We start from the raw sequence: 25,568 nt of genomic DNA, 5'->3' as shown, positions 1-25,568 counted from the left end.
GGCACTTTTACATTTAAAAAAAAAAGAAGTGCAGAGGTTTCATTGTAACTACAAAACCCTAAGATATTATTCCATGAAAACAGAGACGGTCTGTGTGACGAAGTGATTTTTTTTTCTCTTTCATTTCTATACAATTTATTACACTTAAACAAACAAAACCTAAAAAAAACAACCCAACAACAGAAAAAAACCCCACAAACCCCCCCTCCAAACCTTTTGTTTTGTTACCACAGGCCAGCATAAGTATTTACAGCTTTGTGCTGACACTTTGTGTCCCTCATCCCACCCTTCCTGTGTCTGTTGTGGAAGGCAGGGCCTGACCCAAAACCTCCCAGAATTAAGGGTGCTGCTGAGATACCATAAGTGTAGTGGCCACATTTGATGTCAAAAGTCCCAATTCAGCTCTTCTGCCTTGCTGAAAAACCTGATTACTTCAGTCAAGCTGTTCTTCATCTCGGGTCCACGTGAAGAAAGTGTGTGCTGGGATGGTGGGAGAGCAGGGAAGGATATTTTCCTGCAGTTATCTCCCCTCTGTCAGGAGTCAGGAGAAATCAAAAGCTTGTTTTACCATCCTAGAGAGGAAAAAAACCCCCCTAGTAGTTCAGTGGCAGTTAGCCCCTGGGTGTCAGCAGCTGCATATGAACAGATTCAGAGGCTGCTCTGGTGTGAAAGTTGGAGCAAATCCTGTCTTAAATGTCACAAGTGGGAAGTGAGGTTTAACAATAACTTCAGACAGAGCAATAATGTTGAAAGATGGGCACAGATCCTGCAATACTGATGTGTTAGGGTTAGCATTCTACCTCACTCCTGTCACTCAGAGTATCTCTGGAGAAAGGCAATCCTCAAAATGAATATTGTCACAATCCATCCTTCTGTCCATGTATTTCCACCTCAGTGTCCCAAGTGTGGAAAGCCAAACCTCAGGTCAGGAATGCTGGCAGACAGATGTCTCTGTGGCTGATGGATGAGAGTGCCCACCCGTAGCTCACAGCAATTCTCCTGCTATGTGTTTGGTTTGGGGGTTAACAAAACCACCAGGTGAGCTGCACAGGGAGGTCTGTGGTTGTGTGAAAATGAGGCTGGAAGTGGAAAGAACACTCAAAGGATGTTAAAAAAAAAATATTAGAAGTGCCTGAAGTGGGCACACCTGAGGAAAGCAATACTTTTCTAATTACTTGCTGGTTTATTGAAGTTGGCTGAGCAGAATATGGCTTTACTTTCTGATGTTACCAGCAAAAACTTAGGCTTTTAAGGATGTCAGAAGCACACCTGCAGCACAGCTCACAAGTAAATCTGTTCTGGAGCTCTGTGAATGCGAGGTTGACCTAAATAAAGGGAATATGATGGACCATCAGACTGCTTATGTTGAGGAGTGCTGGATGCGTCCTGAATAGAAATATTTGCCACAATTTCTCAGTTTTGCTTGGCAAATTTCAGTTTGATGTCCTGTGATGAAGACCAGAGGTCCTTCCTTCAAGCCACTTCCTTTCTTTTCCAAAATTCCCTGGGTGTATTTTAACCCCCTTTAAATTAAATTACCTAACCTGATCCAGAACTCTTTTAAAACTCTAGAGCTGGGTTCTAAAGATAGGAGAATTAAAGCTGGTACGGTATAACAAAAGCTATTTTCAAAAATCGAGCTACTTAAAGAAACATTTCCATTTTGAAGTTGCTTTACCAATGTAAATACAACTTGTAAACATATTCACAGAGAGCTTGGGCTATGGATTCCAGGGTATATTTTTTTGCTTTACCAAAAGCTGAGATTACAAAACCTGTAGAGATCTTTCCTCGCTCGTTATGCCCGGAAAAGTTCTGTCCAGATTCTAAAACACTGAAATGATTTTCAACTGGTAACTTTGTGCTGATACATGAAAAATGAAAAGTAAAATTGTTTCTAAACAGAAATTCCCAAGCCTTCTCTCCAGGCTAAATATGCCAAGGACATAGTACGAATGTGAAAGATGAATTTGGCTTTAAAATCTACCACTGATATGAAAAAAGGAACATTTTACAGAATTTTCATCTTGATTGTCTCTTTGAACAGAGAGGGGATTTTTCCTCCATTCTATACAAAAAGGAGGAAAAACACTGACTATTTCCTGGCATATCTTGCATGAAACAATGCAGGCTTCATTACAGCATGAGACTAATTACACAAATTATATCTGAAAGGAAAAAAAAAAAAGAAGTTAAATTAATATCTGAACCGTTACTGCATGATCAGCGGGCACGAGTGAGATCTGATGTCGTTGTGTTTGGAAATGGCTTCATCCAGGTCCAGCTGCCTGTTGTTGACCTTCACCTCCATGCAGCCATTATAGAAAGCAGTCACTGGTGTAGCACCCGGAGGAACATCTGCACGAAAGCACACTCAGTTTGTTAGGCCAAGGCATGCAAACCCGTGTGTGTTTTTCAGATTAGGGAAAAAACATGGGGAATACTCCACTCTCCATTCATCATTTAGTCATGGGACAAAAGAGCAATTTGTCAGGAAACACTTTAGTTCTTCCCCCTTTCCTTTAAGATCAAGATAAAGTCAGCGAAGCTGAGAAAGGTCAGTAGGATTTGAAATATCCCTCAGAAGTCTGTTTGCATCCAGAAACCCAACCACAGGAATATTTTTCATGGTAGCTTTTCCTGTATTCACAGCAGCGAACCAATGGTTTGTTTCCTGGAGTCTGCTGTTCTTGTCCTGATGCACAAACAGATGTTTGTGGGCTTAGAGGTCACCGAAAGAACTGCCTTGCTTTTGCCAGAAAGCTCCTCTAGATCCCAATCTGCAAGTTCTCAGCTGGGGGCCCCTGGGAACCTCACACATTTTACTGCTTCCTTACTGCAAATTCAGATTCTTTCTACTCATTTTAGGTATTGTTTGGCAGCATCAGATCAGGGCTGTGCTTCCAAGAAACAGCACGTGCAGCGCAAAATCAAGCAGGTACTGGTCTGAGGTCTCAGGGTACAAGGCAGACCAAAACACTTTCATCAGCTAGAATGGTTCCACTGAGTTAATTATCAGAGGCATATTCCCAATGCTCACTAATCTGAAGAAAGGTGTATCAAAATGAGGGACTTCTGGTGTTCGTGAGACGCACATTTTAACCACACAGCTCAGTGTGGGGACCCCCTACCTGCTTATTTTACACTGCTCAGGAATCCCAGAGGCTTTTCAGAGGAGAACCAGAAGGAATAAATGCCAGAAGGGCTGTACAAAAGGACTTGAACTAGTTTTTCTATCCTACTTTTCCCCTCTTTGGTAACAGAGGTTGTTGTGGAAGTGCCTCCTTCAGACAACACGGGAGGTGTTGTTGATTTTTTTTTTTTTTTGAGACTTTTAAGTAGAAACTTCATACAAAGGGTGGGGTTTTTTGTTTGTTTTGTTAATTTGCATGTTGAAGATACCTTTTAAAACTGATTATTTTTAAGGAGCAGTAAGTAACTAATACTTTCTTCTCATCTCTTTGGGATGCCCAAAGCAAAAAGATCTTAACTGTTAAGATGCCAACTGCTTTGCGGCTGGCAGTGTACTAGAAAGAATTACATATATATATATATATATATATATATATATATATATATATCCCTCCCCTCTTCTTACTCCTGTCCATCCTTGTCTTCTGCAGAAGAAATAGGATGAAAATAAAGATGCTGAGTATCTGGGGCAGTGCTGTAACACTGCAGCCTACATGCTGGTCAAACCCTTGGAATTTTCTTAGTAATTGTGACTCATTCTCCATAAAATAATAGAAGGCACAGAAAGGCTCTAGGAGTAGTAACCACGCACTGTAACCATGGCATCTTTCCTCTGGCAGTTTTCAAGTTTGAGTATTTTAGGCTTTGAAGATTCCTCACCTGGGGCAGTATTATTTTCCTTCTTGACTCACCCTGAAAGCAAACTACTTTATAGATAAACACCTGTACAATTCCTGTACCAAATAATCCTTGTACATGTCTTTAAGACTGGCGCTACGCTCCTTTAAACAAAATAGTTGCTGTTTCAGCACAAAGATTTCCAGTTATCTATTGCCAGAGTTTAACTGTCGCAACCATGTTTCTGACTTTTCCTTCTGCACTTCTGACAGCGAAATTACTTCCAAATTCCTGGTTTTCCCACATGCTTGATGCAGTTCCTAAACTGTGCCAGCTGGTGGCATTTTGGAAGTATGCAATGCCCATTTCTTCCCCACTCAAAAATGAAGATATTTTCCAAATTAAAAACATCTAGAGAGAGACCCAGGCCTTAAGGGGCCACATAATGCTGCTGTTGAAAAGCAGGTTCTCTTAAAAGCTGGATGAAACAAGCAGCACATATTTTTTTTTTTTTTACAATTGTAGGCTTTTCCTAGCTTGAGTAAGGCTGAAGATAAACAGGCTTGTACAAATAAATGAAATAATAATAGATAAAATAAACAAACAGGATTTACCTGGCAGCCCACCCAAGTAAGTGACAACATTTGCCATCATGGCTTGGCTCAGGACAGACAGGTGCTCTGAACTGCTTCTGTCTGTGTGTGAATCCACAGACAGCTTAAGTTCCTCTTTGGTTACTAAAAGTCCAACCTGCACCCTCCTGGGGGTACATAACTTCTTTGATTCCAGATGTTTAACGGTGATGCTTCCAATGGTCACAGCGATTTTCTAGAGAGGAAAAAGGGGGAGATCACAGAAGGTGCCACGAATAACTTGAACACATAATTATACTTTGGAAGGAAAGGCTAAAGAAGGAAAGATTAAGGAAATCGTGATGTCATGGATCTGAAATAAGATTACATTATGTAATCGTGACATAACTAATACAATTATATTTTCATTAATAGAAATACATTAACACATATTAATCAGTCATTAATATAAATACATTTTCTAATAGAAATATATTTTCTGCACATCACTATATGACATAAATCCTTTTCAAAATATTAAGTCAGGCTACCGTGCAAGCACATGTGAGTGGCTTTTGTAGCTCGATTTTTTCACAAATGGGGCAGTAAGTTGAGTGAGACAAAACCAAGATGTGAGACTTATATGCAGTTAATTGCTATGATAATTGTAAGATCACCTGTGAGTCAGAGGAGTTAGAGTCCACTATGGACAATGCAAGAGGCACTGTTTCATTAGAAACCAAGGCAAACATAACACCAGTGTCTGTGGATGAGCGAATACTCAGAGTCACATTTATTAGCCAATCTTCAGCACTGTCAGGGTTATCTGTTTTAAAAAGAATACTTGAAATTAGTAAATCCATCTGGGAATGAAAAATTAATAAGGTGTTAAAAATTAGCATTTAATCTCCTGCCTGCTATGGAAAAATTAGTAATAATCTTCAGAAACAAAGCAGTGAACTTCGGAACTTATAGAAAGAACTGTAAGTGTAAAGAAACCCAACCAAAAAGAAAAAAAAAAAACAAAAACCCAAAACCAAAACCCACCTAACTTTTAATCCTATATCTTCTGTGTTTATGAAATTTTGGAGGGTTTTTTTGGTTGGTTTTTTTTTTTTTTTTTTTGCTACCTTCTCCATTGTAACGTGGAACAGGTGCCACATTCATGAGAGGTCAGTTCAAAATTAAACCCGAAAAAAATAATTTACCCATAAACAACTGCCGAGAAAAACTGGCAGCTCTCGCACCCTTTTACATCTACAGCTTGAGTGGCACAGGAAACTGATGTAAGTTGGTTGGAAGCACAGAATACAAAACGCTGGAGAAATCCTTTTAAGTGTGCTGGTGAATTAGAAACTGTGAGAGAACAGCAAGTTTTGGGATGAAAATGATTGGGGATAAAGGGTAGCACGGCATTCGGGATGGGAAAGAGTATAATGACAACAGGATTTGGGACAATGTCCAAGAGACTGGGGCTCTCAAGTGTGCACAGGGAGATTGTGGGTTGCAAATTTGAAAGTTAAGGCAGGAGGTCAGGTAAGGAAGTTGTGGGTTCAGGAAGGAGTAAGAGATGCACCTACAGTCTCAAGACAGGATGTTTGTTGAGAAGCAAAAATTGCATGTGCAAAAAAAAATACTCACTGTAGTTTATCTGAAATGCTGCCATCCCAGTGCCAGGGTAGAAGGATCCTCTCTCCACTGACACTAAACAGTGTTTGCTTTGTTTCTCTTGAATAACTTCTTTTACACCTGAATGTCCCTGATTCATCAGGTTCCAGGCACGAATACAGCCATCTAATCGAGGGTTAATCTGGAGAAGAACTGCAGTGTTAGGGGTCTGCCTTCGAAGTTGTTTTAAAAATGTCAAAAATAAGGCATTATTTTACATTATTTTACTTCTGTGGAGTTAACAATAGTCCTATCAATGCCATAGGCTATAGCACTGATGCTGGGAGAAAACAAAAGGCATGCTTTTAGTATCTGAGCCTTCCAAAGGTATTTGTGATTTACTGTTTCCCACTTTGATGCCAGTGATCTGTACAAAAACAGACTCCTTCAACTTTCAAAGCTCGTGTTGTGACCTGAACAACAGGCCAGCAGCCTTTTGGTAGATGAAAGACAGTAATCACTAGCATTGTTAGTTGTTGAAAGCTTCATCTTTTTCTTATACCAAAACACAAAGGAATTTCTGGAATTGCTCTCTATTGGATAAGGGGATGTCATTGCATTGTTTCATACTTTTTCTTTCTGCCTCACTTTTGAGCAAAAGTAGATTTTTTTTTTAAATAAATAACAAGGTGTAGAGTTCCCCTTGCCAACTAGTTTGACAGTTGCTACTTGACTGAGCCCATCCCCAGAACGAGCTGTTGAGGTTAGAAGAGTGAAAGAACCACAGGGCTCCACCAGCCTGGGCTATAATAAAACCCAGTAAAAATGCAAGCTCGTTGTGCTGCCTGCACAGTAAATTCTGCACCTGCTCAGAGCCTGCCAAAGCCAGCCCCACAAACAAGAATCACCCCAAAATGCCCTCTCAGCAGAAGTGACGGTGATTTAGGGAATCTTAAAGCTTTATTAGGAGACAGGTTACAGAATCCTGAAAGATTAGACCAAAAGCTCTGCGTTTTTACCACTGAAACCTTCCTGAAGGCAGAACACAAAGCTTTTATTTTCAGAACAGTGGTCTGTCTAATAACCACATTTTCATTTCCTGAACGGGTTCCGTGCCAAACTTGCTTCCTCTGTGACTCCTAAGTAAACAAAGCTAAACAAACAGAACAGTATCAATCAACATCAGCCTTGTCATTTCATTTACCTGTTTAACAAGAGCATCACCCACTTTGCGAGGCAATCCTGCAATGTACATCTTAGTCTCCAAGAAACCCTGGGACTGCTTAAAAAGAGTTCCTGGGCTGTTAATACTCATCACAGCTTCTTTGGCTATTTTCACACTGATGCTGTGCTCCAGTTCTTCAACTGATATCTGGAACAAGATACAAATAATTAGATACACATACACACACAAAAATGTAGCTGTTATAGATGGAGTAAGTGAGCCAGGCCTTTCATCTCAGAGAGGAAGGCTTGAAGAACAAAATGGATTTTGGTCTAGCAAGCGTAAAACTCGCTGTAAACACAAAGTATCTAATAACTAGCCACTTGACCGTGCAGTCACACTTTTCAATATTCTGCCACTTCCTTTGTCATGTTTAAAAAGAATAATTGCTATGTTGACAGCTCGTGGTGATTGTCCCTTTCTTGGCTGCGAACAGGCAACACAAGTTCCTTCCTGATGTAAGGCATTCTTGTGAATTTCTTGGTTGATTTTTAAATCTCGGGTGTGAGTGCATGATTTTTAATCTTTTAATGGCTGCTTAGTTTCTCCCTACTTTACTGATAAACACAGAATGTTTCCACAGAGGTTTAAAGGAAGGAAAGGGGAGAAGAAAACCCAACTTACTATATGCCACAGCCCATCATTAATGGCTTTGCCTCCACTGGTGAGTTTTGTTCCAAATTCATTCTTGAACTGAATTTCAATCTTGCCATCACGAAGAGCCAGCAATATCCATGCTGAACTGTCAAAGGATTCTGCATACAGGATAACTCCCTCTGCATCATATGTCCGGAAATCAAACTCTGCTGTAAATCTGAGTTGTGAACAAGGAATCTCAATAAGGAGACAGGAAACATGAAATGCTGTATGGCCTATGATAGCTCATTAGCAGGGTTAAAAAAAGTTCATGGATATGAACCTTTCGGTATCTCTGCAGCTGAGGAGTTGTGATGTTTGCAAACAATTAGTCAAAAGCAGAATTTAATGGGAGCCTTGTTCACCAGAATCCAGTGAAAAGTTTCCAGATGAACAGGCTGAGCTGGCACTTGAAAGAACCTTGGTTCAGTTCCCAAATCCACTGTGAGCCTTACACGTGAAGGACATCCCCCTCCCTGGAATAAGATGGATGTAACATTCCCATTGCGTTTTGTGGGGACGTGATGCAGACAAAATATATGAGCGAGGATGTGCTTCAGTACAACAAGGCTTGCCAAGTGTTGTCCTACAATGATTGTAAGCTGGCAATTTGCTTTGGTTATGCTGCCTTTCATGTGCCATTCTCTGATTTCTGAGGGTTTGTTATCTGGATCTTGGCCGAACGTGTGTGTGTGGCAAAATGGGAGTCTGCGCCTCCTGAAGCTCTGGGAATGGATAAAATAGGTTAAAGATGAAAGGGCAAAGCAAAGCATTTGGAAGTCAGGGCTTTCTGAAGGCAGTTGTGATTAATTGGGGTGCTTTTCACTCTCAGTGCTGTTCCTTTTCCGCCAGATGGAGCTGCCCATCCCCAGACCTGCACCCAGACCCGTCCTGTATTTACACAGACACTCTCAGGACACCTTCAAACATTTATCACCCCAGAAAGGTCTTCCAGGACAGCATTAATGCTTGGCTGACTTGGACCAGCAGCACAGGAGAAAGTTCTCAGTATTTATGTCCTTCTGTAAGGTTCTGGGGCTCTGGGGACCACCAGCTCAAACAGCTGCTGCTGCTGTTACCTTCAAATTGTTCTGTCAGGAAGTCAAGCTGCAATTTCAGCTCAAGTCCACAAGTAATAAAGGGGTCACCAGCACTAACAATTGCTCTGACAGCTGTAAAGAAAATCTGTAGACAAGGTGCTGTCCTTGGAACATGCTGGCCTGGTTTTGTTTCTCAGCAGTAAGTGCAGGGCGTGTCACAGCTTCTACCCAGAGCATGTGTGAACTACCAGCAACATCCAAACTGAAGGCATTCCCATATTTAACTGGGAGCTGTACAGTAATTATTTTCCTATAATCTCTGGATTTTCTGCTGATAATTTTAAATGCCTTTCTGTATCTGTATCCCCATCTTCCCCAGCCCCTGCTGTTTCCTCCAGAGGAAGCTTCTGCCGTGAGAAAGCCACAATCATTTTGCTCTCTTCTCCACAAACCAAGAGCACCCACTGCCTATGAAACTTACTGCCCTCAATCCTCTTCCCTTTCTCCCCATTCAGTTCTGGATCTCTGGGAACTCCTTGTCCCACACCCCTCTTCCTTACAGCAGCACTGGGAATGGGGAGTGTAACTGCCTCAAGACTTCAACCCAGTTATTCACAGACATGTTGTGGAACCTGAGATAATTCATTCTTCACACAAAGGTACCTTAACCACTGTGGAGGTGGTGATGTAATTTATGCATGCAAGGCACTCTTTCTAAACCCTCAGAAAATCAATGAGCACAGATGTCCATAATGCCAGTGCACGCTTCTATAACCAGTCAGTGCTTACCTTGTGACATTAGGCAATTTAAACTTTAGGTAGAGGACGGGAATTCCAATGAATTGCTCTGCCAGGTAAAGGAGTTCATAATTCTTTTCGAGGTTCAGTGGGATACACTCAGTAATAGACTGAAAATAGAGAAAAAAAGCCTGTTAATGCATTGTGATAGCTTATGAAGCACTCCTGTTGGCTGCTGTCCTGTCCTTTTTTGTTTCTAAAGAATGGCTTACCTCTGGTTTTTGGGCTTTTTAAAACTTGAATACCTATGTACAAATGAAGTGGTGTGGTTTTGCTTTTGAAATGTCCATTATTTAAATTGCTGGAGGATAACTCAGGTTGGAACACCGTTCTGGTGGATCAAAACTACTATTTAAATATTTAGTATTTGAATTAAGGATTCGAATCTTCCATCAGGTGCTTCCCTTTCACCAGGGATGTCTGACACCCCCATACTGGGGGTCCTGCCAAGCTCCATTATTGAAGTTCTGTAGAATCTAAACCTGATCAGGTGTTAGAAGGGGATGGGTCAGAGCTGTGTCCTGAGAAGATTGCATTAAAAAAAGGTGATTTCTTTTCTTTATCAATACTGACTTACAGCTACTCATAGCTAAATGACCTTTAGTACAACTAGAATCATTTACCTGGAATAAAAAGTAACAATTTACAAGTGGATTAAGTAACAGATTAAATAATATGTTTCTGTCTTGGCTGTTCCTTGAATGTACTTGTCTTATTTGAGCTCTGGAAAGGAACGTTGACAAAAGCAACACCACAATTCCTACTGGAATAGTGGGACTATGAAACCCCTAAGAGCACATTATCAGGGAAAGGGTAAAAAATTCCAAGTATTTGTGGCAACTACAAACAGTATGTAACACTAGGATTAATCCTAATGCTCTTGCCAAAGTCAGTGTGAGTAATCACGCTTGCAATGGCAGGGGGGAAATTGTGCTTATTCCTTCAGCTATTCATCCACCTGATGTTTTAAACAAAGATGTTTCTATTCAGGAGTGGGGTGCAAGTTTAAACTGGGAAAATGTTCAGTAAAGCAATGCCAAGCATCCATTCTAAGGCACTGCTGACTTATCTTCTGAAAGTGTAATTTTGTGATTAAGTAAAATGTACTATTTCATTTAGAAGTAAAAGACTGATTCCTTTAGGTCCAGGAAATTGGGCTGTGTGTGTGGAGAGAGGCGGGAAGACCCCAGCATGGGGTTTAGAGCACCTGCCTCACTGAGGGGTCTAAAAAAAGTCTAAAAGTCATTTGGATCTAATCTTATCACTCAAAACACCCCATGATGGCAGAATAGCAGTACTGCAGAACAGAATGATCAGGAACAGGTGTGAGAACTTTTCTGTTCTCAGGAAATGCTGCACTCCTGTAAAAGTTATTGATGCAGTTCCCAAACTCTGACTTCTGTACTCCTGATGCAGCAGTTCCAGTAAATGTAGAGGTGCTCATCTTGAATTTTATGGCTTCTTCATTTTAAGCCTGCTGGTATCACTAGTCTGTAGACTGCATTTATTTGCAGCTGATTAAACTCTTTTAAAACTAACTTCCAGATAGAGAATTAATCACATTTGAACAACAGCATTAAAAGTAAGAGCCTCTTCCAGCCTCATTACGTGTTACTATTTCAAGGAGGAGCAAAATGGAATAGAATTTATGCCAAGTGTTGCTCAGATACTAAACTTCAGAAGGTGCCAACAAGATCTAACACACAGATGCCAGAACTTGTGTCAGATCTTGCTCCTGAAGTTCAATCCAAATTTGGTTAGACTCTGTTAGAGGTGGTTTGTTTTTTTTTGTTGGCACTTGTTGTGTGATTTCCCTTCACAAAACAGGTCTCAGCCCGCCTGCACCTTTCAAAGTACACAGAGAACAGAAGAAAACCCTTGAACTGGAATCCTTGAATTCTGGTCCTCCAGAGTTTCAAAGTTTCTGCTACTAAGAAGTGTAAATTTCCAAACTGAGCAAGAACAGCCAGTTTTGGCTGCAGGATGTTCTTCAATTGGCAAGTATTATTGAGTGCTTTTTCTTCAGCTATGGCAGATGAGAACTGTGGAAAACAATCCGGAGCTGGTGGGGCTTTTTTTCAATCCAAACAGGCAAAGCACAGAGAGATTCTGAAACAGTGAGTGCAAACTTCTGTGCAGTCTAAGGAAAACTTGGGAACATATGGGCAAATGGAACACTCTGCCTCTGAGCTGGCTGAACTGAAATTATTTGTTTGAGAGGAGAAAGCTGAGGCTTATTTTGGAAACAGCAGAGAATGAAGATGACTGGCTAAGGCAAGTTTCTTTTGACAGGACTCCTGTAAATGAACACTCATGAACTGAATGGCATCCAAATCCCTACCAGGTCTGCTTTGTGAGCCAAACCATAGATCAGAATCTCCAGCAATTTTTAATCTGTTCTCAAATAGCTTCCTATTTGCCTTAATCTAATTTATCCTGCTATCAAGAAATACCCAATTTTGTGATTTGCCACGTGGAATTTTGCATAGCACAGTCTTACCTCACAGTTCTTCATGTCCTTGGAGAGCTTGAACCCTTTCTTGCCATCACAGTAGCAGCTGTAACTTCCTGGAGAGTTTACACAGAGCTGAGCACAATTATTTTCAGCACATTCATCGATATCTAGGAGAAATGGAAGCATACAGGAAGACTTATTCTCGGAACAGACTGATAAACTAACACAAATTAGTGGAATAATGGACAAGATGGGTTCTCTGGAAGAACAGGAATTCATCAGATGACTGCTGCTAAGCTAAACTAACGCTCCTGGACGTCTCCTGTGTAAAATTTACAATCCAGAATTACCTGCTGGGTGCGTAAGACTTACTAATCTGATAGAGAGCCCTGGTGTGGAGAGCTGCAGACAGTTTGGCCTGAGTTGTGAGGCACTAAGAAACCGAGCTGTAACATGTTTTAATTAATGAAAGAGACCTCATAAATGACCACCACGTATGGCAGAAATACCATTTTGGGTCAGACCTCTTCCTTTCCCTATAAGGCATCATCAGAGCTTAGATTTAATCTTAAGAGTATATAGGGCAAGTGTGTGAAGAAAGGACCTGCTTTATTAACATAAAACCAAAATAATCTCAGGGCAAAATGCCTTTCAAAATTAAATACAATCATCTCATAAATAGCTGAGTTTCAGGCAGCATCTGCTTGTGGAGACAACAGGCTGATTTGAGCTGCCAATAAGCTAAATCAACTCAAGGAACTTCATTTTCTGTTTAGCAGGTTGTACACAACAAATAATTTAAAAACGAAAGGCTGGGTAAAAGGCCAACTGTAGATTTTACAGTTCTGATGTAAAAACAAACAAAACCTCCCCCTGACAAGAGACTCTAATAAGGGTGATTTGGAGCCTCAGATTAAAGTAACTGCAACACTCCTTTTGAAACAAATGGCCCTCCTAGTGGGAATAAACAATTTTGTACCAATGCACGCATTTAAATCTGTTTTATACTATGCTGAGATTTCTTCTTTTTAAAGATTAAAGAGAAAACCTTGATCCTTGAAGAGATGGGTTCAGTTCTCCTGACTGCAGGATAGACTCCTCTAGCACAGTAAGTGTACTTACTCATTTCCATTACCTATTTTTTTTTTTTTTTTGGGCAAGGCGTTTGGACTTGCAAAAGTGAGAGAAAGATAATCGAACAGTGTGTCTAAAATTGTATGGTTACTGTGAAACAAAGACAGGACTGTACAGGTATTTTCCACTCATAGTGTCTCCCATCTCCAGCAGGGATGAAGAACTGCAGCAACATTCTCCCAGGAATGGCTGAGGAAAAGATGAAAACAAACCCTTTGCTGTTCCAGTCTACTGGAATCTGTCATCACAGAGAGAGCTGCGCATAAATGTAAGTAAATTCACTTTTTCTAATAACCGTAACTGAGTTTGGCCATCTACATGCAACATGCCAATGAAAAGCTAATGTCACTTGGCATTCCTGTCAGTCTGCACTATCCTGTCCTCAGAAAGGATTTGGTGACTCATTTAATGTGGTTACAGCAGGGTCTAAAAGCTTAGCAGCATAATCTCCTCCTAGGAGGTGAGACTTTTCGTTGTAGCATCCTCATCTTGCAGCCTAGAACAGCAGCACTCGCGTGGGTTGCATCGAATTGAATCTATCTGAGGAAAATACCGAGAGGAGCAAGAATCAGATAAATTACTGTGAAGTTTTTCTCACTTTGGTGCTCACAGGGATATACAATTGTCAGTAACATTTTAATCCCATAGTAACTGGACCAAAGAGCTGACATCTGGATGTGCAATCACTAGCACTGTGCAGAGCTTTGTTACAAGAAACCTGCAGGAAAAGCCATGGAGCAAAAGATTCATGGCCAGCAAGAAGCTGTTTCTGTGTCCTTTTGAGCAGTAACATAAAGGCAGCATCTAAAATACAAAAACCAGTCATTGATATATTTTTCTTCAACTGGCAATGTAGAAAATTCCTCTTCGTTGTAAAACTCTTAAGAGCTTTCGTAGCTGTCCTACAACTGAAATTTAATTTCTGATGTGTATTAAACAAAACCTTTAACCAAGAGAGATAAAAAAAAATACATTCTAAGACAAAATACTCTAGTGATGTTCAGATGCTCAACACATTGGTCCAAGGTACCTGCAAGAAACATGTCAGACAGTTTTTTAGAGCTTGGACTGAAAGTCCTCCCTGCAGTGGGAAAGGAGAGATCCCATGAACTGAGAATCCAGTGTCTGGGAATAAGGAAAGGAGGGGGATTGGGAGCCAAGCCCTACCTTCACAGCTCTTGGAAGTTGAATTGTATGCGTAGCCCTCTGCACATTCACATTCATATTTTCCCTGGGTGTTTTTACAGATGGCTGTCCCACAGATGTTTGGATGTAGCACACACTCATTTATATCTAGAAATACAAACAAGTTATTAAAAACCAAGTCACTATCTTCCATATCACTTCTTTTCCTAACCCTATCCAAACTGGGTGAGGCTGGAAAACTGGTCTGCCATGCTTTCATAGCAGAATACAGCCATAGCCATGAAGATTTCCAGAGGGAAAAGACACCTCTGCATGCCCTTAGTGGAAGAAAAATTCTCTGCCTGCCTATCATCTCTCTCATTCTTTCCTGTGTTCTGTGGGTAACAGGAAAAGTGATGCTTGTCCAGAAAGGCAGGGAGAGAAACTGCCTGCAGGCTTCCTACAAACTAAACCAGACTGCAGAATAAAATCCTACCTTAGAAAAAAAGACATCCAGAAAGAAAGACAAGAGATAATCCTGTTGGAGGTTCTTTCATGCTACAATCAATTCATGTCACAATTGTCTTTTAATTGGCTCTGCTGACAGGTGTTCAAGTCCCTCACTTGTCTCTCTATCCCTCAAACCCTTTTAGTGTCTGTCTTCTGGGGGGTTTCCAATTTTTCACTGTCATTTCCACGATGCAGATGTGACAATTGGATTCAGCACGTGGCATCAATCTTGTTAAATGTCTTTTGGACAGAAAAATATCAGATCCCTGGTAGTACTTCATCCCCCCTTGTGCGTGCAGGGATCATTCCAGTTTTCTCTGTGGTTCTGTAGTAGTGGAAATGGTGAACCACAGGGAGAGAACAGAGTCTGCCCCTGGCTTGCCAGGACTCTTGGAACCTTATTAAGTCAAAGATTCCCCGAATTTGGACTACTTTTCTGCAGTTACCATGTGTATTCCAAATTCCTAGTTGTGTAACTGTAGTTGGATGTAATGAAATACTAAAATCCAGTTTATCAAATGACAGAACTGGTACTCGAGGTACTAAGGTACAGTGGTCTATTTTCAGCTTTGATTAATTTTTTAACCAAATTTTCCAGTATCTTTTCAAGAATCACAGAGATTCTAACCAACTTATCTACTTGCCCTTTCTGACAAAACCACAATCTTTGGTTGTTTTGGCATTACTTTGAAAGTTATTAAATTCACAAAAATTTATAGACTAAAGAAAGCGATAGCTGAGGATGGCCATCAAATTCAGCCTCTTAAATTATCTGACATTACCCAAAACTGTTGTCATAGTTTGGCAGTAAAACATGACATCAAAATAAAATGAAGTTGTATTTTTTTTTCTAATTATGCAGTAAGAATTGCTAACTATGTCAGCACATGGTCTTTATCTGGACTGGAATGAGCATGTAGGTCCTGGTCAATAATAACAGATAGAGGCAGGCACAGAAAAAAAAAAATTATTCTGGGTGAATAAAAGCCAAATCTCTCTCTCCATTATGAGAATTTTTGGATTCATTAATAGTTTCTTCTCCAGTGAATTTCAAACTCCTGAAAGAGCACCATCACTAATTAGGAATGATTCAAACTAAGGCCAGGCAGGATTTCCATGGTAACAGTATTAGCTGGTCACACCACTTTAGATTCTTGTTTTAGCACACTTAAAGCCTATGTGAGACTGGCAAGGGACAAAACCAAGCTCTGTGGAGCTCTGAAATGAAGAAGAATCTCATCTATAGCCTTTTTCCTCTTTCTTTCTTTTTCTCCTGGATCTGGTTCACCACGTGGTTGTCAGAAAAGCTGGCAGTGAGTAGCCCAGTCAAAGCAGGGCTGCATCTTTCAGAGGCAACACAACCTTTTATGAACTTTGAGCATTTATGGAACTGTGGGACTAAATTCTTTCTTCTCCCTAGTCAGCAGGCAATGTATTGTCATGGAATAGTGTTCTTAAGTCTCACCCTGTACCTGCACAATCCCATTTGTTGGGGCGCATGAAGTATCCATCTTCACACAAGCAGCGGTAGCTCCCGGGTAAATTGGCACAGCGTTGGCTACAACCTCCATTTAAGTCTTCACACTCATTTATATCTGCGAGGAAAACAAAACCAAACGCACTGAGACACCGTTCAATGACAGCAAAGCTGTAGTTGTACTCCTGAGAACCAACACATGAGATCAAAGGCCGTACCTTCTTCACAGTTCTCTCCTCTCCACCCCGGTTTGCAGACACAGGTGTATTTGCCTTGTCCATCTACGCAATCCTTATATCCATCTTTATGGCAGGGCAGGGGGCTGCACTGGTTGGAAATTTCTGTGGGATGGAAAGCATTGAAAAGGGTTGTTATTTGGGGTTATTTTTCCTCAAGAAATCAGTTTATTCTTCTTCTCCTCCTCCATGTCATGAAAGAGGAAAGGGCTTGATGCAAGACATCAGTACTTTCTTTGTCAGACAGAAAACAACTAGGAGACAAATTACTTCCCAAACCATGCCAATACCTGCAAAATATGGCCAAATTCAGACTTCTTACTGTTTTCATTACATTTTAAGGATGTATTTCACTTTTTAAAGAACAGTGCTCTGCCTTGTTATATCACCACAAATTTCACTAGACAGATGAAAGTCTCAAGAATGCCAAGACTTCAAAATTAGCTGAGTTTCTCTGTTCAAGGAGGGTCACTTTTACAGAGAAACTGGCACCTCAGGTTGCCTTGCCCATCCAGGTCAAGGGTAGGCTGGATACATCAGGGTATAATACAAGTACCCCTTACAAATATCAACTTCAGCGACACAAAAATCTGCATCATAAAAAGCAACTGAAGATTCTTTATATGTGCCAGCAAGACCTCAGAAAGCAAAGTTCAAAATATGCAGATATATTAATATTAACGTGACTTGCTAGATGCAAAGAGTTAAAGACATAGTAGAGTACAGAGGCACTGGGGAATATTGGGGGGTTGATGTAGGACACTTCTGTTTCCAGGAGAGTTTTGCCTTCCATTTTGCACTTAGTTATGGTTCTTTTCCAGGGTGTTTCACAAAGCTAAACCCAGTCATTTATACTGCTTTCTCTGAAAATGCCCTGTCTCACCCAACATTTTTAGTCCATTTCTGCTTTAGATTATTGAGTTAAGCGGTTATTTGTCTGTTTTTCTGCCTATGGGAACTGCTTTGAAGCCATGCATGTGTTCTGAGATGTGAGTGCATTGGGTGAAGCATTTAACAGCAGCACTTACCCTTGACACAGTCCCTCAGGTCAGCTGGAGAATCGGGAGTAACCGCAGCAACCCTGAACACCCCAGCTCGATGGGAGGCAAGGCAGTCTGCAAATGCAAACCCACACGATCTGCTGATGACACCAGCGCTCATTTAGGCTGAAATCACAGCAAGCTCATCCATCTTCAAAGGGTCTGTTCCCTAAGCTTGAATTAGGAAACTTGTCTGGGCACGTTAAGGGTGGCTGATCACAGAGCAATCTCCAAGAGCTCAGGGAGATTCTGTGCATTATAATCAGCATGGAAATCATTCAAGTGCTCTGGGTAGAATAACTAAACCAGTATTATCCAAATGAGAGGATCACTGAATTATACACTGGAGTTGTTTAGGGTCTGGTTTTTTTTTGGACTTACCTAAATATTTGGGATAAAAATACTCCTGCAGAAAGAAAAGAAAAAAATTCAGGTAGATAAAATTAGAGCAAACTATATCACTGAACAAGTTCTAAAATATATTGGTATTAGGACTACAAAGGAATTAAAAAGTTACTTTGACTCACAGAATATAGGCCAGGTTTTCTATATCGCTGTTCTTTAGGCTAAACAAGCAGATTATTTAATACACACAAGGTTCAATGGAGAGATTAAGACACTGCAATGAATTGGGAACTTGCAAGATGAAGACAGTGAAAATGAACTGGGTATCAAAATTGCTTTGAAAACTCTCTTCAAGTGGGAGGATCTGGTCTGATGCTGTTATTAGATGCAGAGCCAGCCTCCTTTATTTCCCATTTTCAACCTAAAAACAAACAAACCCCCCTGGAATACATTTAACTTCTCACAGAAACTTCATCCCAAAATGAAAAGTGTTACTAAAGCAAAAATTATTAAAAGCAATTGACCACTGATTACTGAAACTATTTAAAATTAACAACTGATATTGCCAAATACATCCAATGTTATCAAAGACAGAACTTGGAACTGACATTGTTTGCAAAACATAATAAACCTTTTGTAGCCAGAAGGTAAATAAAATATACCTGCTACCAAAAAATGTGCAGTGGTACCAAACTGAGGAAGAGAGTTCTCCACACTTTGAAAAAAAAAATCTTGCAGTAATTAAATCTAGCCCTTTCATTAAGGTTCTTACAGCTTTGAAGGGTGAATTTTATGTACTTCTGGCTTTCCCTCTGCAAAGAATTCTCTATGTCACAGATATTCATGAAATACTTACAGTTTCAGGATTGTTTTCAAAGACTTCCCTGGCTTCTTCCTTATTGCACAATTCTTCAATGCATTCTCTCTCTAGATTTCCTTTCTTGCTTTCTTCCAAAAAGGAGTTGGCTCGACGTTTCCGCAGCAGGAACTGAGAGGCATATTGCTGGGATAGAACTTGAGAGAAACAAAGGAGCTCTGTCATTATTTATCCACCTTTTTAACAGCTGAGCAAAGTTGTAAACACTGAATAAATACGAGGAACCTAACACAAAATTCCAAATTAAATGCTTAGTCAGGAGCTGAGTTCACTGTCATTTTGAAAACTGTGGGCAAGAAATCCCAGGAATGTGTTTTCTGTGTCTGGGGGAGCTGTTGCTGACAAGGAAAAAAAAAAAATTCTGAGTCACCAAAATGTTTGTGCAATGCTATGTCTGAAGCACAATTTAACTCTCATATTCAGCACAAGATATATGATTTTTTTTTGAAGATATGAGTATTACAAAATGAGATATGTGCCCCCTAAGTGGAAAAAAGCTGCAAAGCCTCTTATATTACCTGTAATATAAGTCGTTTAAGTCATGTGAGACCAAAACTACAAAATCAGGGTACTTGTTATATGTAATTAACATAAATGTAATTTTATTGTTTCAGAACTGCACGGAACAAGACAAAGGTGAGAAATCTCAGATAACCTATGAATACACTCACAGTTTACCAAGACAAAACAGAATCCTAGCTAACTTTTATATTTCAGATCCATCATGTTATGCGTTGTTACCTAATTTTCCCATGTCTTGTTATTGTCATTTTATTAACTTTTACACAGCTGGTGAACAAATGGGTGAGTTGAGAAATGATACTAAAAATGAAAGATATTTTTGCTTCGGTCTCGGTCTTCTTTTTAGAGACAACAGGGAAGAGAAAACTTAAGAAGAGCAGCTAATGAGGCTCAGAACCTGAATGGAGAATGGCTTTTAGATGACATATTTAATAAAACCAGACCAACCTGAACACATTAAGGTCTCTAGCAAGTTCCAGGGAACAAAGCTGAAGCACTCTGCACCTTGGATAATGACCTGAAGAAACCTTTCTGTTGTTACAGCATCCCGAACGTACTTCACGTGGGGTGAGCTTGTACTTCCAAACTGATCCATTTGGTAAGATTAATCATTCCAGAAAGGCAACAGACAAAATTTCCTTAGCGTAAGGTGGATGTACCACAGCACACCCCTCAGGTTTTAAAGCACCCCTTTATCTCAAAGAGCAACCACCAAGCTGCTTAGGGATGCAAAGAGGAGAGGTCAGCTTGTCTTGTTCCCTGCTCATAAGTGTATCAGTCTGCTATTTGATGATTCGTTTTTTTCTTGCAGGCATGCTAATCCACGTGGTGCTTCTACTGGAGAACAGAAGGGACGCTGCAAGGTGAGACTGATCCTCGAGGAAACTGCTTGGAGAAAGAACAATCTCACCTCATTTCCTGGGCCTCCACTTCCCACAGAATTCTCGTCACGAAAGAGATGCTTCAAGCCTGCTCTCCTCTGCTGCTGCCTTCCACTTTCACAATCCTTAAGGCACTCCAGAAGTGTGCCTCAAGAAGGACTGTTAACAGTGTATTCCAAGAGGTGGGTTTGGACTTTCTGATTGTTCTTCACTGAGCTGAGAGGAGGAGTAACGAATTGGAAACTGTGCAGCTGTGGATGTCTTAGACCTTTTCTCTCAATCCAAAAGCCCACCACTAACATGCTGTCCCCTGGGAGACTGGCAAAATGCAGAGGGAGATGACAGGACAGGAAAGGCCTCCTGAGACCTTTTCTGAACCCTAGCTGCACTGGAAAGCATTCCCAGGAAAACACTTTGATAACTTATTTACCACCAACTGTTGCTAGCAGTCTTATTTTAATTACTTTGAGTAAATGCTTTGTCAGTGCCTAAAAGCAAGATAATAAGAAGGATACCGAAGCACCATTTATTCTGAGGCAAAAGGAGTGACAACATAAAAAGTAAAATTTTGTGTCACACCTGCTGATTTTATTTGCATTTGATGTTTTCTACCAGCACAAACACGCTGACATAGCTTTGGGGCACAGGCTCTGTGGTGCAGATGAGGCCTAATTCACAGCTGACTTCAAATAACCTTGTTTTGACCTTTAGCTGCATCATTCTCATTTTCACGCAGTTTTGAGGTTTTCTTGTGTTTTATTTACTGTAAGTGCACGCAAACAGATATAACACTGCCTACCCTACCTCATGTCTCCAATATACAGTGGGGTAATGGAAATAGGTCTTCTCTCCTACATCAGAGCTGTTTATCCTTCTCCTAAGCTGATTTCCTATGACACTGAGTGTAAATAAAACATGTAACTCACAGCAAATTCCATGGGGTTTAGCGCCAATATTCCAACTTCCCTGCACAGAATTACTAGTGTATTTATTAATCTCTGTTTTAACTACACAGATTATGACAGGACCTTTATTAAAAAACAATCCTGACTGCTACTGCTGCTGCCAGTTTGATTACAGGAAACTCCAGCCCACTTCTGAGCCTGCCAAACCAACAGTTAACCCTTCATGTGCTTGGTGTGTTTCACTTGGTGATCGCTGAAGGTCCTGCGACTCAACAGCCTCACAATTTCCATAGGTGTTGTACAGACACCGTGCAGTGATGACATATCAAGTACCTGTTTAAGAGCAATGCTACTAAAGAAAGAAAAATTGTAGGAGAGGAAGAGATTCAGTTGTTTTCTTACAGCTGTTTTGTTGTGTAGATGCAACCATAAACCGGCCTTAAGTGGGCCACTTAAACCTGCTTACCTAAACCCCCAGTCACTGAAAGCAGCTCTAGCCCAGTCCTGCTCTCTCCCAAAAACTCAAGAGCCTCCACAAACTGAACAAAAAGGACACGTGATGCTGCTGTATTGCAAACAGCCACAAAATTCCAGGGACCGGAGTCTCCCAAAATGCTTCTCAGTGACACCAGCTTCATGCAGCCAACAAAATAAAAGTCAGCCACTACTATTCATCTGTCCCTTCTCCAAAGTGTGTCCCGCATTGGGTGTTTGACCAAACAACTGCACTAAGACCAGCAGAGTAGCCACTTTCCTTTAGGATTACTGAAGGGTACGAGCTGCATCATTAAGCTGTTTTGTCTTCCTGCCTCCCTGTCATTCCAGGAATCCCTGCCATTGTTCAGAGACCGGGATAGGAAGCCGGACGACATGGACCGCAGAAATTTCGCATGAGCTATTGACACTGCCATTGAGAAAAGAGAAAGTGACGAGGTACGCGATGGAGAAGATACACAGAGCCGAAAACGTGATGAAATCGGGAGAAAAGAACATTATGAAACATTCGCTAGAAGACTCATTAAAAAAAAAAAAAAAAGTTACAAAAATGAACTTTCGTCTTTCGAGACTGAGGGCCAGGATTTCTGACTTCGAGAAGCGAACAAACATTGAAAGCCCGAATGGTAAACACTGGGTTTCTCTTCTGCCGGTTTAATCATTAGTAAAACGGGTCAGAGAGAGGCTTACTTTGAGCTTGTTCCAGATACAGACTTATTTCACTACTAAAAGACTTTTGTTTCGAGAAGTAGGACTTGATTATGATGATGATGATGATTTGGTTTTTAACCTGTGAGTGCAAGCAGCCCTTCCCTAGGTCTGAGCTCAGCCAAAGTCGGGGACCGCACAAGGACGCGATGTCTCCCGCAGACCACGACCTGTCCACCCCCAAGGGCTGTTCCCGGGAGAGGATCCCACGAAGGGACACTCTCCCCTGGGCCACGAACAGCTCCAGAGCCGCTCACGGCCCCGGGTCACAGCCCGACCGTCCCAAAAAGCTGTCGGATCCCTTGGGATCGATGGATCCGCTCACTCTCCGGGTCAACCCCGCCATCCCATCCCGTCCCGTCCCGCCGCGTCCCCCCCGCTCCCCTCCCTCTCCCCACTCACAGGTCGCCGCCTGGGCCACGGCGATGGTCACCGCCAGCAGCGGGAGCCACCGCGGCCCCATGGCTGCCGGGGGGCGGCCGGGACTGCGCGGCTCGGCGGGGCCGGGCAGGGCTGCGGGGGCGGGAGGGAGGGACGGCGGGGCGGGCGGGGGGGGCCGGGCAGCGCTGCCCTGCGGGGAGCGTCAGCAGGGCGCCGGCTCCGCAGCCCGGGCACAGGGGGCTGGACGGACATGCCGGCGGGACAGGGATAGGGGCAGGGATAGGGGCAGGGGCAGAGCGGGCCCGGCCGCTCCCCCGTGTTTTTGTAGGGTCGCCGCGTTCGCTCCCGCCCGGGCCGGGGGAGCGCGGCGGGGCGGGGCGATGGCGCGGAGCTCGCCGCTGATTGGCTGAGCGGGCGGAGCCGCCCGCTCCTATTGGCTGCTCCTCTCGCCACTCATCAAAGCGTGTCCTGCCGCGGCCGCCATCCGCCGTATCCCGGGTTACGGGCCGGGGCCGGAGCTGCTTCGGGCCCGGCGGGGCCGCACAGGGGCCGCTCTCGGCTGCTCCTCCACTTGCTGATCCTTCTCCCCCCGCAACCTAGGGGACAACACCGCGTCCCGTCGCCGCGCACACCGGTGAGCTCCCGGGGTGGGGTGGGGGGGCGCTCCGCCATGTGCGGGGTCGGCAGGCGGAGCGGGGGGGGGGGAAGGTGTTCGCCCCGTAGAAAGTGGGTGTTTTTTTCTTATAAAACAAACAAACAAAGAACCTTCCGCCGCGGGGGGGAGTCGAGCTGTGCGTGGCTGGCTGGATTTTGGAGTTGCTGCTTTTTTGTTTGGGTTTTTTGTTTGTTTTTGTGGAAGGGGAGGAGCGCGGCTGCGAAGCGCGGTGGGTCTCGTAGTAACTTCGCTTTTCCTGCAGGGCTGGAGGTCCCAAAGCTGTTTTCTTGTAGTCACTTTGCTTTTCCAGGAGAGTTGGAGGTCCCAGAGCTGTTTTCTTGTAGTGACTTCGCTTTTCCTGGAGGGCTGGAGGTCCTGAAGCTGTTTTCTTGCAGACACTCCTGTGCTCCCAAGTTTTTTTCAAGACGTCGCGGTTCTCGGGGTTCGATCCTAAAATCGTTCCTTAAAACGCTCGGAAACGGCGGTTTGCAAAAATTTTAAGTTTTGCTCGAGGAATAAGTTTTTGGAAGTTCTTAAAATCGTGCCCTGGCTACAGGCCCGTCGTTGTTGTGTCTGGGACCAGTGACAGCTTTAAGGACCGATATCTTTTGACCTGGCAGAATTGGAATTTTGTGCCGCTAGAAGGAGAAGGTTTTTAGTTTTCTGTGAAATGGTAACCCACCATCGCTTTAATCTGAGAAATATGTACATTACTAGGGAATACTTAAGAACTTTTTCTCTTCTAAGACCTTGCTAATTGGGGTGCAAAGATTTCTTTAGTGGATATACAAAACCCACTGTTTGAAAACGACACGAAACTAAAATTCTGTGTAAGTTTCTCTCTGTATAAAATAACAATTAAAATTCAGACAGGTCAGATGAGGATCGTTGCAGTGGGAAGTTAAATAATTAAGCCCCGTGAGGAGGGCCAGGTTTAAATGGTTTGTTTGACTGCATTTCAAAGAACGTGAAGCCCTGCTGTGACCGAGAGAAATCCTCTACTATAAGCGCCTCTACCGAAGGCATAACATTTAATGTAGACTCTTGCAGTAAAATGTGTAAAAGGTGCTGGTTTTGCACTTCGATATGACAGCAGATAAGCATATTCATCAGGTGACTGTGGATGCTGGACTTGCTGCTGCCCATTGCTTTGGATCCCCAACATCAGGGCTGCTGAGTACCTCTTGATCTTAATCTGGAGTGTTTTTCTTTACGCTACACCTTTTCTCTTACTTAAAACTGGGATCTTTGACATTCTCAGTCCTTGGCACTTGTACTGACCTGCCGCATAAGCGGTGTACTGGCCTAACTGTGAAGTATTTCTGAGCTTGGTTTTGTTGGACTTTACCAGGCACAAAAAGGTTTCAGCTGCACAACGTGGGGTGGCAATTGTTCTGTGGGGATGCTCAGGCACTGAAAATGGCACATTTTTGTCGTTTGGCAGAGTGACAATGGCACACTTTGTTCACTGGGCTGTTACATTTTGCTTCTCGGTAGAGCCAGCTGAAAATTTGTGTAGCTGTGTTCTCAAAGGTGGCTTTGTTGGTACTTGCTTGTGGGCTGAGGCACCATACCGCACTGCATTTTTTTTTTAATGATTTTGTATTCTTCAGAGCCCAATTTTACTACTTGTAATAATTGCATTTGTCTTGCTCTCCTTTTTAAAAACTTCTGTGTTCTTCGTGCACTCAGCTCTCCCATGGAGAAGTTCAGGTTCTCTTGTACAGTGGAATAAGAGTGTTTAAAGAGTGCCCTTGACTGCATGGTTTGTGTAAGCTTTGCTGTTTCATAAATAAATATATATAAACATAAATAAATATAAACGTGTGTACAACGAAATAGCCAAGCACATATCACACGGTTGTTTTCCATTGTCTGTTTCACAGAGCAGCATGAAAAAGAGGAATATTCTCAGTTTCTTGCACCTTAAAGAGCAGAAAGTGGGGTTGTAAAATGATGGAAGTAATTGATCCTTCTATTTAATTTACTGACTATGACTAGATACAGTTGCCAGTTCCTCGAAACACTCTCTTTGAGTTTCCTCGTTGTGGGATCTTTTTGTGTAAAAGCAGTTGACTGTTCAGTGAATATTACTCAGCAGGTAGGGACATCCTGTGTTTGCTTTTAATGCCT

At 42.1% G+C, this 25,568-nt stretch overlaps 2 protein-coding genes across 2 annotated transcripts in view; one reads left to right on the top strand and one right to left on the bottom strand.

Moving 5' to 3' along the window:
* Positions 1-1,833: 1,833 nt before the first annotated feature.
* Positions 1,834-22,908, bottom strand: PROS1 (protein S). The gene is made up of 15 exons (XM_027905992.1): positions 22,802-22,908; positions 18,868-19,025; positions 18,048-18,072; positions 17,655-17,741; positions 16,609-16,731; positions 16,386-16,508; positions 14,446-14,571; positions 12,190-12,311; positions 9,681-9,799; positions 7,840-8,029; positions 7,195-7,362; positions 6,024-6,192; positions 5,060-5,208; positions 4,425-4,638; positions 1,834-2,358 (listed from the first exon to the last, which is right to left on the bottom strand). The coding sequence occupies exons 1-15, from the start codon at positions 22,860-22,862 to the stop codon at positions 2,213-2,215; spliced, it is 1,980 nt and encodes a 659-aa protein (XP_027761793.1). The 5' UTR covers positions 22,863-22,908; the 3' UTR covers positions 1,834-2,212.
* Positions 19,514-25,568, top strand: part of ARL13B (ADP ribosylation factor like GTPase 13B) — a 34,712-nt gene continuing 28,657 nt past the window's right edge. The window contains exon 1 of the mRNA XM_027905994.1: positions 19,514-19,524. The gene's annotated coding sequence lies outside the window, so the exon portion shown is untranslated. The remainder of the gene's footprint in view (positions 19,525-25,568) is intronic.

The sequence above is a fragment of the Empidonax traillii genome, unplaced genomic scaffold, assembly GCF_003031625.1.
Source record: "Empidonax traillii isolate 1590-97213 ecotype Southwest subspecies unplaced genomic scaffold, ASM303162v1 scaffold1231:size149244, whole genome shotgun sequence".
Taxonomy (NCBI): domain Eukaryota; kingdom Metazoa; phylum Chordata; class Aves; order Passeriformes; family Tyrannidae; genus Empidonax; species Empidonax traillii.
This window is presented reverse-complemented; position numbering and strand designations above follow the sequence as displayed.

Excerpts from the sequence above, each read along its gene's own strand:
- PROS1 (XM_027905992.1), bottom strand. The coding sequence starts at position 22,862 with ATGGGGCCGCGGTGGCTCCCGCTGCTGGCGGTGACCATCGCCGTGGCC. Across the intron at positions 16,509-16,608 it reads AGGAGAGAACTGTGAAGAAG|ATATAAATGAGTGTGAAGAC; the intron begins GTACGGCCTTTG and ends TTTTCCTCGCAG. Across the intron at positions 8,030-9,680 it reads AAATTGCCTAATGTCACAAG|ATTTACAGCAGAGTTTGATT; the intron begins GTAAGCACTGAC and ends TTCACAACTCAG.